Raw genomic sequence first — 14,873 nt, 5'->3', positions numbered from 1 at the left:
GTCGACGGGCAAAGAGTGGTTTCATGGGCAAAGGTTGGCTTGACGGGCAGAGAGGGGAGATGGAAGGGCAGAAACAGTGAGTGGGTTGGCGGGCAAGAAAGGGGAACTCTTGATTGTGAAAAAAATTAAAAGTAGACGGGCGAAAAAATGGAGTGGAACGATTTTCTTAGAAATAGCGTAAGGATACGCTAGTGCCACCTGTACCCCGGCCCTGGACGGGCTCAACGTTACTAGTTGGCATAGCATAAATTGCACTTTCAATCCATACTCATCAAGTTTTATTACACTTGTTTTTAGCCCGTCTACGTTCTTGCCATTTTACGACAACGATGAGAGTAAACAGTACAAAAAATAGGAAAAATAAACCTCATCTACCAAAGGACATATGTATTGGCCACGTAACCGTTCCAGGCCGGAAAAACTTAGTCTTTCTTGATTAACATTGGCCATAAGCTGCGACGTCCAGGAATTTCCTGATTCCGTCCACATTGCATATTCCAGGACAGGAAGAAATGAATTGACATTCCAACAGGAATAAAGGAGGTCCTGTCGGAGGTACTGCGCTGTTTTTATTGCTGTAGGTAGATGTGATAAAATTAATTACCCTTCACAATATTTTGATTGATTAGTCGTTTGGAATTTTATGATACTTCAAATTTAATTACTGAGGAACGTCTAGATTTGAAATTGGTTGGCACGTCACTTGATGTCGTCGGTTTCCTGTTTTAAACTTATTCCATCACTTTTATATTCCGTGAAATGAAACGTATATTCGAATCTCGTAAGCACCACTATTTAACAATTGGTTTCTTACATTTTAATCTCAATATTTAATGCCCGTCGTTTAATGTAACCGAAGTCTCCTAGCTAAACATATACCGAAATAATTATTGTATTGACGGAGCCTTTTTGTGAGACCAACTCTAGATCACTTCATCAACAGGGAAGTCAAATGGACCTTTTTACGTTGCAACTCTTTGTAACTGTGACTCCAAGGACCAAAGTGGATGCGGTAAATGAACATGGCCTCTTCCAAATGCCTCACCAGCTCGTCTCGCAGCTCTTGGTTTTTGCTTGAAGCCAGCTCCATTAAAACATCCGTGAATTTTTGTAATTCGTTTGCCATCTCAATGCTGTACTTACCATACCGCTGCTCAACAGCAGTAAGAGAGATTCGTAACATCTTTTCGCATTCTTCATACTTTCCTGTAAGCATCCAATTGTTTCTTGATGTGATTATTTAAGGCTTAAAATTTTAAATTATTACCTATGAAAGCATAACACTGGGCTAACTTATCGGCGCTCTTTCCTAAATCTGGATGTCCTTTGAACAATGCTTTGTTTCGCAATTGGACACATTTAGTTAACAGTTTGATGGCTTCCATTATGTCACCCTGATCCATCGCTTCTGTTCCTTTATAACCAAACTCTCATTTGCATTAATTTTCTAGAAGAAACTTTTGCAAGATACCTACCTCTAGCATCCAGCGATACTGCTTCTAAATCCGCCTTCAGTTGAGTGAAATAGCTTTGATGCGTTCTGCATGATCTACACAGGGTCATCTGATACTGTGCAGAGGGCTGACTTCCGTTCGGGTTGACAAGAGATCCGCTGCAAGATGGACATGCGAATGAATATATCACGTCCTAATAATGGAAAAACGAATAAAAAATCAAAAAATAAATGTCTCTAGACGCATCGATACTTGAAAATCCTCAGTATTTGCATCACGGCAATGTTCACAGGTACAAACAAAGGAATACTGTGATTCCAGAAGTTCAAGCCTCTCAGTCCTTCTCATTCGACGATAGTGCGGCCCGTAGCAGTTGAACACTTCTTCCCCTTGTCGAACTTCCCGGATGGCACGGACTATCAGTGTACTGCCTTGGAAACTAGAAGCGAATCGGTTTTTAATTGCAGTGACGAGACATTGAGGTGGAATTAGAAAACCTGTTGATGACGGTAGGATCGCAACTGTGATTCATCAAACTGGCGGAAGGATAAATAGCTGTCGCGATTCTCTCTTGCCTTTCATTGGTCTCATCTAAAGCGCACAGTTCGGTAATGGCGTGAGCATTGCTAACCATTTGGCAGACGTGCACCAAAATCAGCCCGCCAACTAAATAACGAGCTTCCTGAGAAGCAAACTGGAAAAACTTAGTATGTTGCTCCAGCAGTAACGTTAAAAAGGCGGCAGTCTAAAATGAGCCAAATTTACCTTGTAAGTGAAATATATTTAGTAGTAAAAAATAGTAAATCACCAAGGCGTATTGATAAAGCTCATCAGGTGCCATTCGTTCAGTATGCGAGACCAGATGGAACATGACCTGATAACTTTTTGTGTCATAGGTGCTTTCGATACCGGGAACTTTCTTCACACTTTCCGCATCTTTAAGAAAACCTAATACTGTTTCTAGCCCATACGAAACAACTATCCTCGCTCCCAGGTGTGCAATACCGACGGAATTTAATATGGATTCAAGTCCGCATTCAAAGGTATGGTAGCAAGACGATTCCTGACGGCAGGCATTGCTACAAAACCAGATTTTGCCACAAGACAAACAACTGTAAAGGAAAAAATTAAGAGAATTAGACTAAACCCAGAGAAAGTTGCATTACAGGTAAATACGGGTATCGCTTTAGTGGCATCTCACGGGTGCAATGATGGCAACGCGCAGTCTGGAAGTCTGACAGAACCACCAGGGCATTAGGCTGTTCCACAAAAAGAGTTTCCCCTGCCATAATATCTCTGTTTGCTACAACATAACGACCTTTCTCCATGGAGTGCCTGCTTACTCATATTCTATATCTAATCTCATGATAAAACTGTAAAAGAAGTCCCACCTGATGTCTAGGGCAGCACTAGCTCCTTTAAAAGACAGATTCTCTCCACAGAAAGGTATGATCCTATCACCAAACCCCAAGTCTCTATCTTGAATATTTTCATTGTCTTGGTGATCCATCATCACTACTTTAATGTCTGATTTGATTTTATCTAGAATAGAAGGAAATTTAAGAAGTAAAATTTACTATGAAAATTAGGTAAGTACTTTTCTCCGAAACTTGTAAATGCATCAATGCTGCTTCTAACTCTTCTAGTGTTGTCTGGCAATCTTCCATAAGGCCCAATTTTCGCAAGCATTTAATTTTTCTTGTAAGGATTTTAGGCAGCAGATGATTAGGATAATTCTTCATTAGTGCCATACCAATGTCATGTAGGCAATCTTCAAATAGATTCAATTGGAATAGTGCTGCAGAACGATTTGCATGCGCCAAGCTGCATTCAACTTCATTTTCCACAGGGCAACTGAGAATGCTCTGTGAGTACAATTCTATGCAGGTTGCATAATCTTTTAAAGAAAACTGTCTGTTTCCTGTTTCTCTAAAACAAATGGCAGCTTCTAGACTTCTTTGATGTTTCACCTGATGATTCATCCATTTGAGCAGAACAACTCTAATTAAACAGGAAAAAAATTCATTAGTTCAGCAGGCATTGATATACATCGAAAAACGTCGTATACCGTAATTCCTCATCTTCGAGAAGAATTTTAATTCTCTCAGCATTATTGTTTCTAGTCTGATGAATTTTACTGACTTTCCCTTGTCTTACTCCAGTTTCCGTGAAGGAATCTAATAGTTCTTGCCAGTTGCTTAGCTCGCGAGACATTTCTCTCCCCAGTGTAAATCATAACAAACCTTTTTGTACACCATCTAGGGAGCAATGGCGGCAGCGTACAACGCCGAGAGAAAAATCAAAAGCTTTGATCCTTTTTTTTTCCCTTCATCTTCTTTCACAAAAGCACAAAATAACTGTGTGTATAAGAAGGTCTTTGCCACTAAAGCATTATGTGGCATCTTGGCCATATTTTAGCTCACCCGAGTGAAAAATAAAAGAAAGCAATATCCACTGATTGCTGATGGAGTGAGTCGTAATAGCAATCTAGTGATGATCTGCTCGAGACGTCCAACCGCCAGAGGAAAGGGACGCGTAACTGTTTAGGACAACTAAAGAAAATATAATACACATATATTCTTAGGCACAGTTAAAGGATGATATCCGATATATCCCCAGACGCAAACAAAGCATCACATTTATGAGCTTGTTTTATTGTGCGCCCCGTTTTTAGAGGAAAATTATCAACAAGTAATGATGTGTCATTGAAATACAAGAATGAAAGTAAAAACTTTAATTGGAAACGTAACGTAAGTAACGTTTTAATTGAAAATTTATTTGTGTGAAAGAACGTAAGCTTACGCGAAATTACCCGTTATTTTGTTATCTTTAATACACAGTACATTGAATTAATTACAAATTTAGTTTTTTATTTTAATATTGAAAATTTTAATACCGATACGAAGGGTACTGTTATGGGATCCGGATAGATAATGGGTATCGTAGTGCAAGTTCGTAAATACCAGTTGCTGTTTACCCTGACCGATCCACCTTTTCAAATGGTACACTTACCAAACGGTCCGCATTTTACATCGAAATCCGCGAAAAGTTTGTGAAAAATTGTGAGCTAGTCCGCAGATAACAGTCCGCAGTTTATGGTGTCCGCGTCCACACTTTATTCTGTCTCTTTAAGCAGTCTATAGTTCAGTAGCACCCGTTTTTCCTAGCGTTCAAATTCATAGTTTTATTTAAAATTAGAGTGCGTGATAGTTTTTAGGTTGCACTTCGTTTGTGGCATCCCTACAAATGAAAGATCACAGCAAGTCCTCTGTTGCCCAAGGTAAAATTTGTGATTTAAGTTAATCATTTGAATAACTAACAAACTCTTTAAGATACCCATTCTCATTCAATTGGAGCTGCATTGACCTTCATAGTCATACTTTTGGGAATTGGTGTACCAGTATGGTGGAATACAACAACAGTACAACGTGCTTCTCTACCTTTGGAAGAACTGTCTAGCATGGCAAAGTTGTCTGAAAATGAACAAACATTTCATATTGAATTCAAAACCATGGAAGATGCTTCAGTGTTGGTGGAAAACCTACAAAATGAATTGGCCGAATCCCAGGAGCTTTGTGAGTTATTTGGAACATCATTGAGCATTAATGGTGTTACCTACAAGCTAACAGTGATCATAATCATTTAGCGAGTTATAATTTCAGCATTGTTCCTTATCATCTGAATCCAAAAGAGGTCGACATACTGCTATCACAAAATTCAATTGATGCCATTGACATTAGCTTCGAAGAACTATCAGGAAACCATCTGCTAGATGGTTTATCCATTGTTCAAGTACCATCACATTATTTACCATCTGGAAAAATCTATGTAGGAAGGCACAATTTCCTGTACATTTCAAAAGAAACAAGTATACTTATCTTGATATATTGTACAACAAAGATGTATCATCAAGAAATCAAAATTTTTAAACCAGATTTAAAATCACTTTGCAGCATTTTTGCTTCAATCTTGTCAACTTACAATCATCATGAAAATTCAATGGCAAATCTTCCCATTTCTAACCAATATAATGTTCTTCTAACTTTTGCAATGTCCAACCCAACTATGGTACATCCTAGTCTAGTTTCCATATTTGATGGTATACATGTTTTAAAATGGTTTTTAGATAATTTTCTATGCTTGTAGAAATTACCAGTTAATCCATTAATGATCCTTAGAAAACTTTGCTGCATTTTCAAAGAAGTTCCGCCATGTTTCTGACCTTTCAATATCATCCCAAGTTGTTTACATTGGAAATGGACACATTGGAGCAGATTACAGTGCTGATAACAATGCTTTCATCCTTAATGAAGAGAAAATTGTCTCCCTCATCAATGTACTGGAGCCCCGATTAGGTATCGTTAATTTATAAAATGCCCTACTCACTTTGTAACAAATTGTTTCACTCAACCCAGGAAACCAGTTGTCATCGGATCCCACTTTCCACTGGGTACTTTATGTTCCTCATGAAGAACAGTCTCCCATGTACATCTTCAAAGGCTCATCGCCTGTCACAACGAACTCAGTTCTTAGTCCACGCTGGAACGGAGGAGGTTTACAAATTGTCAACGGAATAGAAAATTCTTTTGCAGGACTTGCCCTTTGTCAACTAAGAAATGCACTCGGTATTTTCTCCCTGCAGGTGATTGTGCCTTTGCAATATTAACGTTGTCGACCTTTTTTAAACTTTGACGAATTTTCATTTATTTTCCAAAAAAGAATATCGAGAATTCTTACATGTCCTTGGATTACGATGAATCTGGTGTTCACGACTGGGAATTGTATTTGTTGACAAGACGCCGTACGATACAATTTTTAAATCAAGCTACCATTACTCTCAAAGTAAAAACAGATTACTTTATTTTCTAATGATGCCTGTATTTTTCAATATTTATAGTTCTTTCAAACGTTGTAGTCTCTGTCACCGTTATTAGAACAAATCGGCAATATCGTTGTCAGTGAAGAAATAAGAGACTTGGTTGTCACTTCCGTCAAAATGGTTGATGCCGCCAGAAGAGCAATTCAAAACGGCGATTTCCAACAGGCGTACCGAGACGCTAAAGTAGCTAATATGTGTGCGGAAAAGGCTTTCTTTGATCCTTCGCTTTTGGCCTTGTTATACTTCCCCGAAGATCAGAAGTATGGATTCTTTTGTATAATTTGTTTTAAATTTGGTCTAATTTTTTTATTGAAACCTTTGGTCTGCTTTCTAGGTATGCAATTTATATTCCCCTATTTCTTCCGATAGGCATTCCAGTTCTCCTGTCGTTGCGATCGGTCTACATGCATTTCCTGAAACGTTAAAGTATTGTGTCCTGATTCCTTAGTCTTTTAAAAAGAAATGTGTTGTGGCAAACAGGATTAAATGCCGAAACATCCCCATCCTTTTATATTTTTATTGTATTTTATTTTGGATTTTAAAATCTGGCGTTTAAATTCACCTGTGCACACATTCTAACTAAATCAGATCTTTTCAGAGATAGGCATTATAGTTGCGCTTAGTTAGATTTGCCCGATAGCCTTAAGTGGTGTTTTGTGATTCCTGTTTTGGTTTTCGGTGGCATTGGTTCAGTATTTTCAATGGAACAGAAAGGGGTTTTAGAGAGCAAAATTCTTTCTTAAATTATTGTTATCAGAACTACGTTTTTCTATAGAAAGGTTACAACAGATTTGCATTGAAAGGCAAGGTTTTTTCACGATTTATTGTTAGAATTCACACATGAAAAATTAGCAGAATTAATGTAGTTCTATTCTAGATCGGTATTAAAAATTTTAAATATTAACAGTTAGGATACTGATCCTGTTGAAAACATTTTAACTCTGTTAACTTGTCCGTTTGAACTTCAATCCCAATCTGATTTCCATCAGGATCGACGCAGAAACATACCCCTCCGCGGCATTGGATTGGTCGATAATTACCATTGGTACAGCAATACGGTTTGGCTACATTCTGGTTGGTTAGCCAATACCGTGTTCTTGCACATTCTATTGAAAGAAGCCAAAATTTAAAGAAATTTACTTTCCTCACTTTTGATTACTGCTGTTACTAATACTGACTGCAGTTCATGGAGTTGGCAGTCGCTGGTTCTTTCTCGATTTCAAAATGTTCAATCTTTTCTCCATAAGGATCTGCGCAGTACAATCTGAAACAAAATGTTCTTCGTTAAGATAAGTGGCATAATGGATTTCGATTATTCATTAAAATTCGAACCAGTTCTACGCCGTCGTAAACATTGTGCACTTTAAAAATGTATCCATGAAAAACGCTGCAGTTTCTACAGCTTTTACTTCTTAAGAATGAGATATATGGTAAGCTAACTAACATACGTGGACTTGGTTTGAATAACGGGCTGGTAGAATCCATCAGGTGAGCAATCTAGCTGTTCTGTTCCAATCAATATAATATTTTGACGGTTGTAGCTTTTGGTTAACATTTTAGCCTTTATCCTTTCCAATTCGCAAGGCCGGTAATAGTTTGGTGTGTGCAGATCGGTTTTATCTTTTTGGAGCTTAGTAAATTACAAATCATCTAAAATAAAGTATCGGTATAAATAGTTACAGCAAGGAAGCTCCGTAATAGCTGTAATGGGTTGAATAGAGGACGTCAGAGTCTGGTTGGCAGAGTCAATACAAAAGCAGGCTTGATTTACACACTGCAGCCGGTCATAGTTTCCGTTTGGTAAGCAGTGAGGGAACTGTACGGTACGAAGCGAGTCCTGCTGCGCTGCCGACTGATATGCCCGCGAACATTCTAAATGAATTATTTTTCTTTGTTTTAAATTTGATTTCCGCTATTGGAAAATGAAATTTCTTGAAACATACCGCAGTTCATTGCTACGTCACTGGTCGCGTAACTCGGCGGAGATTCACCAAAAATTCGGTTGTTCTCCACGTCGACGCAGTAACAGCTAGAAAATTATCACAGTGCAGTTTTTAGGAGAAACGGAAAACATCCAGTAGCAAAATATAATATTTTTGTTATACCTGCTGCCTGGCTGACACTTTCTTGCAATGAAATCTCCGTTGTCGTCACACCTGGGGCGTGTTTCATACATGCCCAGGGAACCGCTTGATTTTCGATCGTCATAATCCATCTGGGCTTTGAAGCAAGACGTCTCCACTGAATTCAAAATAATGCACTTTCGTTATGACACATGCAATACGTATTAAGTTCCGAGACCTTTGCTTTAAAAAAAACCCACGTTTTACGCATTTATACTCCGATCCTGGGGTCTGGATTGCGCAGGTTAGACCTGGTCCACATTCTCGGTTATTCATATTGACACCGCAAGCTTCGTTTTCTCCTATAAGAACAAATTAAGGTTATTATAACTTATACCGTTCCAGGTTCGTACGTAAATGTTCGAAATCGTTAAATGTAAACAGAAAAATGCAGAGTCTTAGGAAACACACATGGCATAGTACATATGATAAGGAGGGTGGGGACGAGAAAGGAAAAAAAAATACAAAATCTTTTGTACTTTCTCAACAGTTTACAAGCAAGCCAGTATCTAATACGGTTATTAAAACCAATTCAGTGAGCCAATATTCGTTACCAATGTAAAAAATGCACAGCTTGCAACATCCACAGGGGCTACTTGGATCGGCCATCACTTTACCAAAACTGCAGTCAACACTTGCGCAATTGACTGAATCGCAGCTCCCTTCCTTACAATTTGCATCACCAAGGGGAGGAACTGCAGCATGACTGCTAGCAATGAGAGAACAGGTAGCAATTAGCACGATCAAAAGGGTGGTACTCCATACTTTAACTTCTATCATGTTCGAATGGAAGTTGTGAGCAACCAATACAAAACCATAGACTGCTATGCTGTTGCCGTTTGTCACTTAGGGTGATATTGCTTTGGTATGAAACCAACTGATAAGCAACGTTTCACGTAACACAAGCTTTGATAAGACTTTTAAAATGGCTTCGCCAGCTGATTCACGTCCGTGTTGGGCAATGAAAGGTTTTACGTTGGTGCCTTTGAAAATCACCTTTCAAATGCCTAAGACAAATCCGAAAATCTCCGCACATTTTCTAAAGATGGTACTATTACGATCTGCAAATTTTCACAAAAAGTGCAGACTTCCAGGGTCTAAATTCTATCATATCATGTGGGTCCACCAGCCCCTTGGTGGTGTTATCTGGTGGAAAAAGAACTAAAGGTCCACTTAATAATTACAAGTTTTCACTGTGTATTTCACAAGTTAGGATTTTCTCGATTTTTTTTTTCGGTTTGCAGTCTACGCTGCACAGCAGAAGAAACACAACGATGAACTAGGTTGCTGTCTGCAACGTAAATTGAATTGCACGCATAACAGCAGACGGTAACAACAGAAATATTCAGTGCAAAAACGTTATCCAGTAGACCAAGTTGAGAATGATGAATGCAATTGGGAAAAAGAGACGCGACCAATGGTCAATAAATAACGCCACTTCGCGGCCGTTACAAAAGGTAACGTACTGAGGCCCAGGCGGTGGCGGCGGCGGTCCTCGAGCCGGACTTGACGGTTTCCCTCTCAAGCGAAGAGATGAGTTAGTTCCGTTGTAACCTGAAGGCTGTACCAAAGAAAGGTCATAAAACAACGATTGAACTATACGCTAACTAGCAATTTTGATGCAGTATTGCGATTAGCAAATTTTTTTATTTATCGATTTTTTCGCAAAAGCAAGCTGATCACGTGCGACATCGTTTGAGCCAAGCAAAAAAGGGCGGTTCAAGGTGAGCGGTCATAGCGGCGGCGGTATTACTACACACTGTCCGGCACGAACCGGAAAAACTAAGCAAAACTATAATTGAATAAGGGAAGATTTACGGTGGAATGAAACGCTGTAGCTTGAGTCACGCGTAGCTAGGTAACGTGAACAAAAGCTAAGTCAGCTGATTCCACTTACTCGATGGATGGACAAGTCTTCTTCGGAGTATCCCTTCATCGGCTTGGTTGCCACTATAGCGACAGGAGCTTAAAATGTAAGATTGAGTAGAGGAAAATGTAAAGGATCGCATTACCTGGCCCCATGAAACTGTTAACGACGGCAAATTCCATTAGAGACATGAAGACAAAAACAGTGCAGGAAGACATCCAAACATCAATCGCTTTAACGTATGAAACAGGTGGAAGAGATCTTTGGGACTGCGTGCTCTGTGTGGCTGTTGAAAATATTTCATATCAGTCACTTCTAAAATGAACTGATCACTCTTCAGATGAATGCGTTTCCATTCTGAATCGTAACCGGCTTAGTAAGAGAATGTCATTTATAAACTTACACAGAGTCAGCAATGAAGTAACGCCTAAAGTAGCTCTGGCCGGGATGGCCTCGGGTTTGATCCAGAATGATATCCAAGACATAACGACAATTAGTCCTGATGGAATGTAGGTGTGAAACAGATGATATCCCAAACGGCGGCGAAGGTTGAATACTATAGCCAGACAAGTGAAATTGCCTATTTGGAAGACAAATCAAACACTATTCTGCAGATACTACTGTAAACTTATGATTCCTCTAAGCTGGCGACATCACAAAGCAGATGGACTTTACGAATGCATATCGGTAAATCGGAACCGGCACATTAAATATCTACGAGTTGATAAAAACTATTGTGTTTGTCGTTTGAATTTACCGGTGGAGTACTCGAGCGTGCAGTCTTCCGTGGTGTTCTTTGCAATATCTAGTTGAGGCAGTTCGATATCAGGATTGGTAACTAGAGGATCCGTGAAGTTCCATTTGAATACTAGATCGTGGGTGGTATGAGACACTTGCAGAAAAAGGTGTAGATGTATTATTTAGAAAGCAGATGCTATAACTAGAAAAGGTAAACAGTAGCTCACGGCTTTCGATCTGCATTGAACAAACTTGCGTGTCATGCGGATAATTTTCAAATTTCATAGCGCAGGATAAGACTAGCGTCAACCTTTCCGGAAAAAACATGTTGTTATTAACAAGAAATGCTTAAAGTAACGGCAACATTGCGTTAAATTCGATAAAAAACGAGGGGTCGGTGACGAATTTGAATTTCGTACACCTTGTCATGAATCATTTTGAATCAAAGCCACAGGTTATGTAAATCTTAAGCCCGAATAAGAATCTCTGTTCAAAATCTATTTTGAATAAACGGCAAATTTTAGACTTTCGTAGACTCTGCCAGGGCGTTGCCAACCTCTTAGACAAAAAGTACTTTATTCTAATGGTTTTGTCAACATTTTCAGCTTGTTGTGAACGTTAGTCTAATTTTTGCTAACAGAAGTGTAGGAAACGGAAATAAATAAGTACTTTCAAGATATTTCAAAAAGCCGCTACAAGAAATCGTCATTAAACTGCGCAGCTCGTTCCGTCTTTACAGAATCGACGGAATTCTTTATAAACTAAGTCTAAAAATTAAGAAAGATTTATATTACTTGGCCATGTAGATTAGAGTCTTGTCATGATACAGCCAGAGGTAGTGGTTTGGTACACTCATCTCGTGAAATGTAACTTTTTTGGCGTTTTTGAAGAAGCAATCAGGTCGCCAAATGTTTTGGAGCCATCCGACATCAAGGATACTAACAAAAAACAAAAAAGGAACAATTTTATGCACTTTCATATGCAGATAAATTTCACTATGAATAGCAATCATTATCCATTCGGAACTTCATAACGCGAAGAGCACAAATCTTGATTTTACAATTATTGCACGAAGTTAACCATTGCTTTGCAATTTTCTATTTGTTGTTACCGGTATTCTTCTGTCATATCCTCTGGTAGCCGAAGACGATGATCTCTCCAACTCTGTGCGAGGAAAATGTCTGCCACGTATGTCTGTTGAAGAGGAAAAACAAAACACACAATCCGTCAAATGCAAGTTGTTGCTTAAGTAATGCCTAAAGCATGATGTTAGACATAATTAAATAATATGTCATGAAATGCTTGCCCGACCATAGATTCTTCGTTGATCGTGTCGATGGATAAGACGGTGACGTGAAAATAAACCTTGTAATGTATTGGTTAGATATTGAACATCATTCAACGACAGCGTAGAAAACTTACTATTGTGGGTTGGCCGAAAAACTTTGGGGCTCTGTTTTTGTCGTATGATTTGGAATTTTTTGGTAGAATGTCTCCCAAGACCAAGCTCGTTTCTTCCCTTCATTATTGATTGAGGGTCAAATCGTGTTTAAAACATTTTATTTGAGGAACAATTAAAGAGTAAAGTGAACCTGTGATAGCCACCCATAGGCTTCAGAAGCAACGCTCTTACATCGACGATCCGTGAACCAGGACCCAATCCAAGTTGTTGGCACCATCTTCCAAAGCCACAACGAAATAGTAAAAATGAACTGAATAGCCATCATTTTATAAACTATACACATGCGAAAATGAATACTTACGCATTAGCTTGGGACGACGCATCGTCTAAGGAATGCTTCACATCAGACGAGATGTTGTTGTCGGCTTCTTCTTGTTCAATCTGATTTATTTGCAAGACCGATTCTAGGATGATTGAGGCGAAATCGGCACAAGGTGTCAGCCTCTGATTACAAAGTTCCGACAACCAATACTTGACGTCGTAAGTTAGAGTGAGGTGGGTGTCGTTGAAATCGGATCCGTCTTGATGGAACTTGCTGTAAATCATCGTGTCACTGAAACCGTTACGAAGCGCAGTGACAGAGGCTTGCAGAACTTCGATAACGTCTTCTTTTGTCCAATTGGCATAATGCTCTAGGTTGAAGAGCAAAACAATGCTGGAGGCTTTCGCGTTCTTGTCTTTAACCGTCATTTGCTCGAAAAGGGCGTTGAGAAGCATCTGAATATCGTCGACGCCACTGATTTCCACCCTTTCCACAGGTGTACAGATCTGTAAAAAGTCCCGTACCGTCTGATTATAATGAGCTTCGATCATTAAGATGGAAGACGGAAAATTATTCCGCTCCGATGTGCAGTTAGGATCCTTGCTCTTCCCTGGGCCTTGGCACCGGTGGGGATAAATGGGTGCTGAAGTTACTGTGGCCAATTCTTCTTTTATTTCATTTCTAGATTTTGTGTCGTCGTAGCCGCCCACTGAACTCTGGGAAGACGTGCTACCAGGTCCTTCTATATTGTCCGTCGAAACCCCCCGATAGTCTTCTGTTTCAGTTTCAAATGCCGACTGGTCTTGGAGAAAAGTATGATGGCGGTCGGCCTTACGTCGGTGGTGACGAATTGGATTCTTTTTCTTTTTGTCTGATGACAGATGGCCACCACTTCTGAACAGCTCATTTCGGTCTAGCATTTGTTCTACGTCTTTTCGTGCTCCTTTCTTATGTATACCCGTTACAGAAAAGAGATCCATTGCTAAATCTGGATCCCTGATTGGAATGATTGATGGCTGCTGAAAGGGGCTCGAAGAGCCGAACCGCTGCGAGTGTTTAGACACGTCAGGCCAACGTTTACCTTTTCTGGTAAGAAGAGATATCGTAGGCACCCTGTTCGAATACAAATATATTACAAAAACCAAATAAAAAGTGAATAAACTAATCAAATGGTAGCAACATCATGTGAAAAATGCTGGTATTGGTTATTATCGTTACCCATTTGTTTGTTTGTTTTGTTTCTTACATTTTTTTTTGTATTAACGCAAATCGTTGGCATGCCGCAATTCATACGGGTACATATTTTTGCGTTGATACTAGCGTAAATAAAAATATCCACGTAATACATAATAAATAAAAAAAAATTTCTAGAATGACTTAATTTACCTTAGTTAATCATACTGAATGATACATGGTATTTTGTATTTGAATGTAACTAGGTATTTTTATGCAAGTTCTTCTTCAACGAAGGCAGTCAACGTAAGACAAAAGCCTAACAAAAGCTTAGGGATAAACTGACGGACTATGTCCTTTTACAACCATCTCAACAGTAGCTTTTCCTGTTACCAATCATACATACCAGACCGTCAGTTTGAAAAAACAGTAAAATGGAAAGCCATTCTTCTTTCCTTGCAAAAGGAAATCCCATTTAAAATGGGAAAAAGCGAAATTTCCGAGATCAAACAACCCATTGAACGACAAATGTCAGCTAATGGGTTAACTCCTTGAACAATAGCTCAAGCAATTTCGAGTATTGTTCAATGAGTTACCTTAAAACTAGTTCATAAAAACACAATATTTTGCCCAAATAAAAGTAGATTGGCAAAATGCTCAAGCGCTCAATTACACGAAAGTAATTGATAAGGAAGCGTGAAAAATTACTCACTCATGTCCACTGCCTGCAACGAAGACGGTCAGAACTAGCAGAGCTGCTTGAATTATCCACATGATCGGTGCTAGCTATTAATAAAAGCAACGCGGTCGAATCCCATCTAGCCTCTAGCGCACGGCTTACACAACTGCAGAAGATTTTCGTTACACGACGTTGCGATAAGGAAGCCCAGCTAGTGAGTGTCTACCTACCGCTTC

At 39.2% G+C, this 14,873-nt stretch overlaps 4 protein-coding genes across 6 annotated transcripts; 1 reads left to right on the top strand and 3 right to left on the bottom strand.

Moving 5' to 3' along the window:
* Nucleotides 1–874: 874 nt before the first annotated feature.
* On the bottom strand, nt 875–3,714 carry LOC130689845 (SET and MYND domain-containing protein 4-like). 2 transcript variants are annotated; one of them, XM_059495683.1, is made up of 10 exons: nt 3,523–3,714; nt 3,052–3,455; nt 2,846–2,996; nt 2,631–2,789; nt 2,263–2,566; nt 1,952–2,199; nt 1,707–1,893; nt 1,476–1,647; nt 1,268–1,408; nt 875–1,206 (listed from the first exon to the last, which is right to left on the bottom strand). In XM_059495683.1, the coding sequence occupies exons 1-10, from the start codon at nt 3,666–3,668 to the stop codon at nt 929–931; spliced, it is 2,190 nt and encodes a 729-aa protein (XP_059351666.1). In that variant the 5' UTR covers nt 3,669–3,714; the 3' UTR covers nt 875–928. The 2 variants fall into 2 exon arrangements, with proteins under 2 accessions (XP_059351666.1, XP_057368763.1); XM_057512780.2 differs by having other exon boundaries at nt 1,268–1,414; nt 3,523–3,712.
* Nucleotides 3,715–4,576: 862 nt separating this feature from the next.
* LOC130689840 (GPI transamidase component PIG-S-like) lies at nt 4,577–6,838 on the top strand. 2 transcript variants are annotated; one of them, XM_057512774.1, is made up of 9 exons: nt 4,577–4,734; nt 4,787–5,029; nt 5,101–5,322; nt 5,389–5,553; nt 5,633–5,809; nt 5,870–6,096; nt 6,174–6,296; nt 6,370–6,593; nt 6,668–6,838. In XM_057512774.1, exons 1-9 carry the CDS (start codon nt 4,701–4,703, stop codon nt 6,756–6,758), a joined length of 1,506 nt encoding a protein of 501 aa, XP_057368757.1. In that variant the 5' UTR covers nt 4,577–4,700; the 3' UTR covers nt 6,759–6,838. The 2 variants fall into 2 exon arrangements, with proteins under 2 accessions (XP_057368757.1, XP_057368758.1); XM_057512775.1 differs by lacking the exon at nt 5,389–5,553.
* A 300-nt stretch (nt 6,839–7,138) lies between these two features.
* Nucleotides 7,139–9,282, bottom strand: LOC130689842 (uncharacterized). The gene is made up of 8 exons (XM_057512777.2): nt 9,011–9,282; nt 8,657–8,758; nt 8,439–8,574; nt 8,277–8,362; nt 8,014–8,205; nt 7,782–7,953; nt 7,512–7,597; nt 7,139–7,439 (listed from the first exon to the last, which is right to left on the bottom strand). The coding sequence occupies exons 1-8, from the start codon at nt 9,234–9,236 to the stop codon at nt 7,234–7,236; spliced, it is 1,206 nt and encodes a 401-aa protein (XP_057368760.1). The 5' UTR covers nt 9,237–9,282; the 3' UTR covers nt 7,139–7,233.
* Nucleotides 9,283–9,636: 354 nt separating this feature from the next.
* LOC130689838 (uncharacterized) lies at nt 9,637–14,862 on the bottom strand. Its single transcript, XM_057512771.2, has 13 exons — nt 14,671–14,862; nt 12,825–13,898; nt 12,654–12,740; nt 12,484–12,580; nt 12,373–12,426; nt 12,173–12,255; nt 11,856–11,999; nt 11,289–11,371; nt 11,081–11,215; nt 10,727–10,903; nt 10,469–10,609; nt 10,354–10,406; nt 9,637–10,017 (listed from the first exon to the last, which is right to left on the bottom strand). Exons 1-13 carry the CDS (start codon nt 14,730–14,732, stop codon nt 9,802–9,804), a joined length of 2,406 nt encoding a protein of 801 aa, XP_057368754.1. The 5' UTR covers nt 14,733–14,862; the 3' UTR covers nt 9,637–9,801.
* Nucleotides 14,863–14,873: the final 11 nt, after the last annotated feature.

Source organism: Daphnia carinata, chromosome 6, assembly GCF_022539665.2.
Source record: "Daphnia carinata strain CSIRO-1 chromosome 6, CSIRO_AGI_Dcar_HiC_V3, whole genome shotgun sequence".
Taxonomy (NCBI): domain Eukaryota; kingdom Metazoa; phylum Arthropoda; class Branchiopoda; order Diplostraca; family Daphniidae; genus Daphnia; species Daphnia carinata.
Note: the sequence above shows the minus strand (reverse complement) of the source record. Positions and strands in the feature narration are given on the sequence as shown.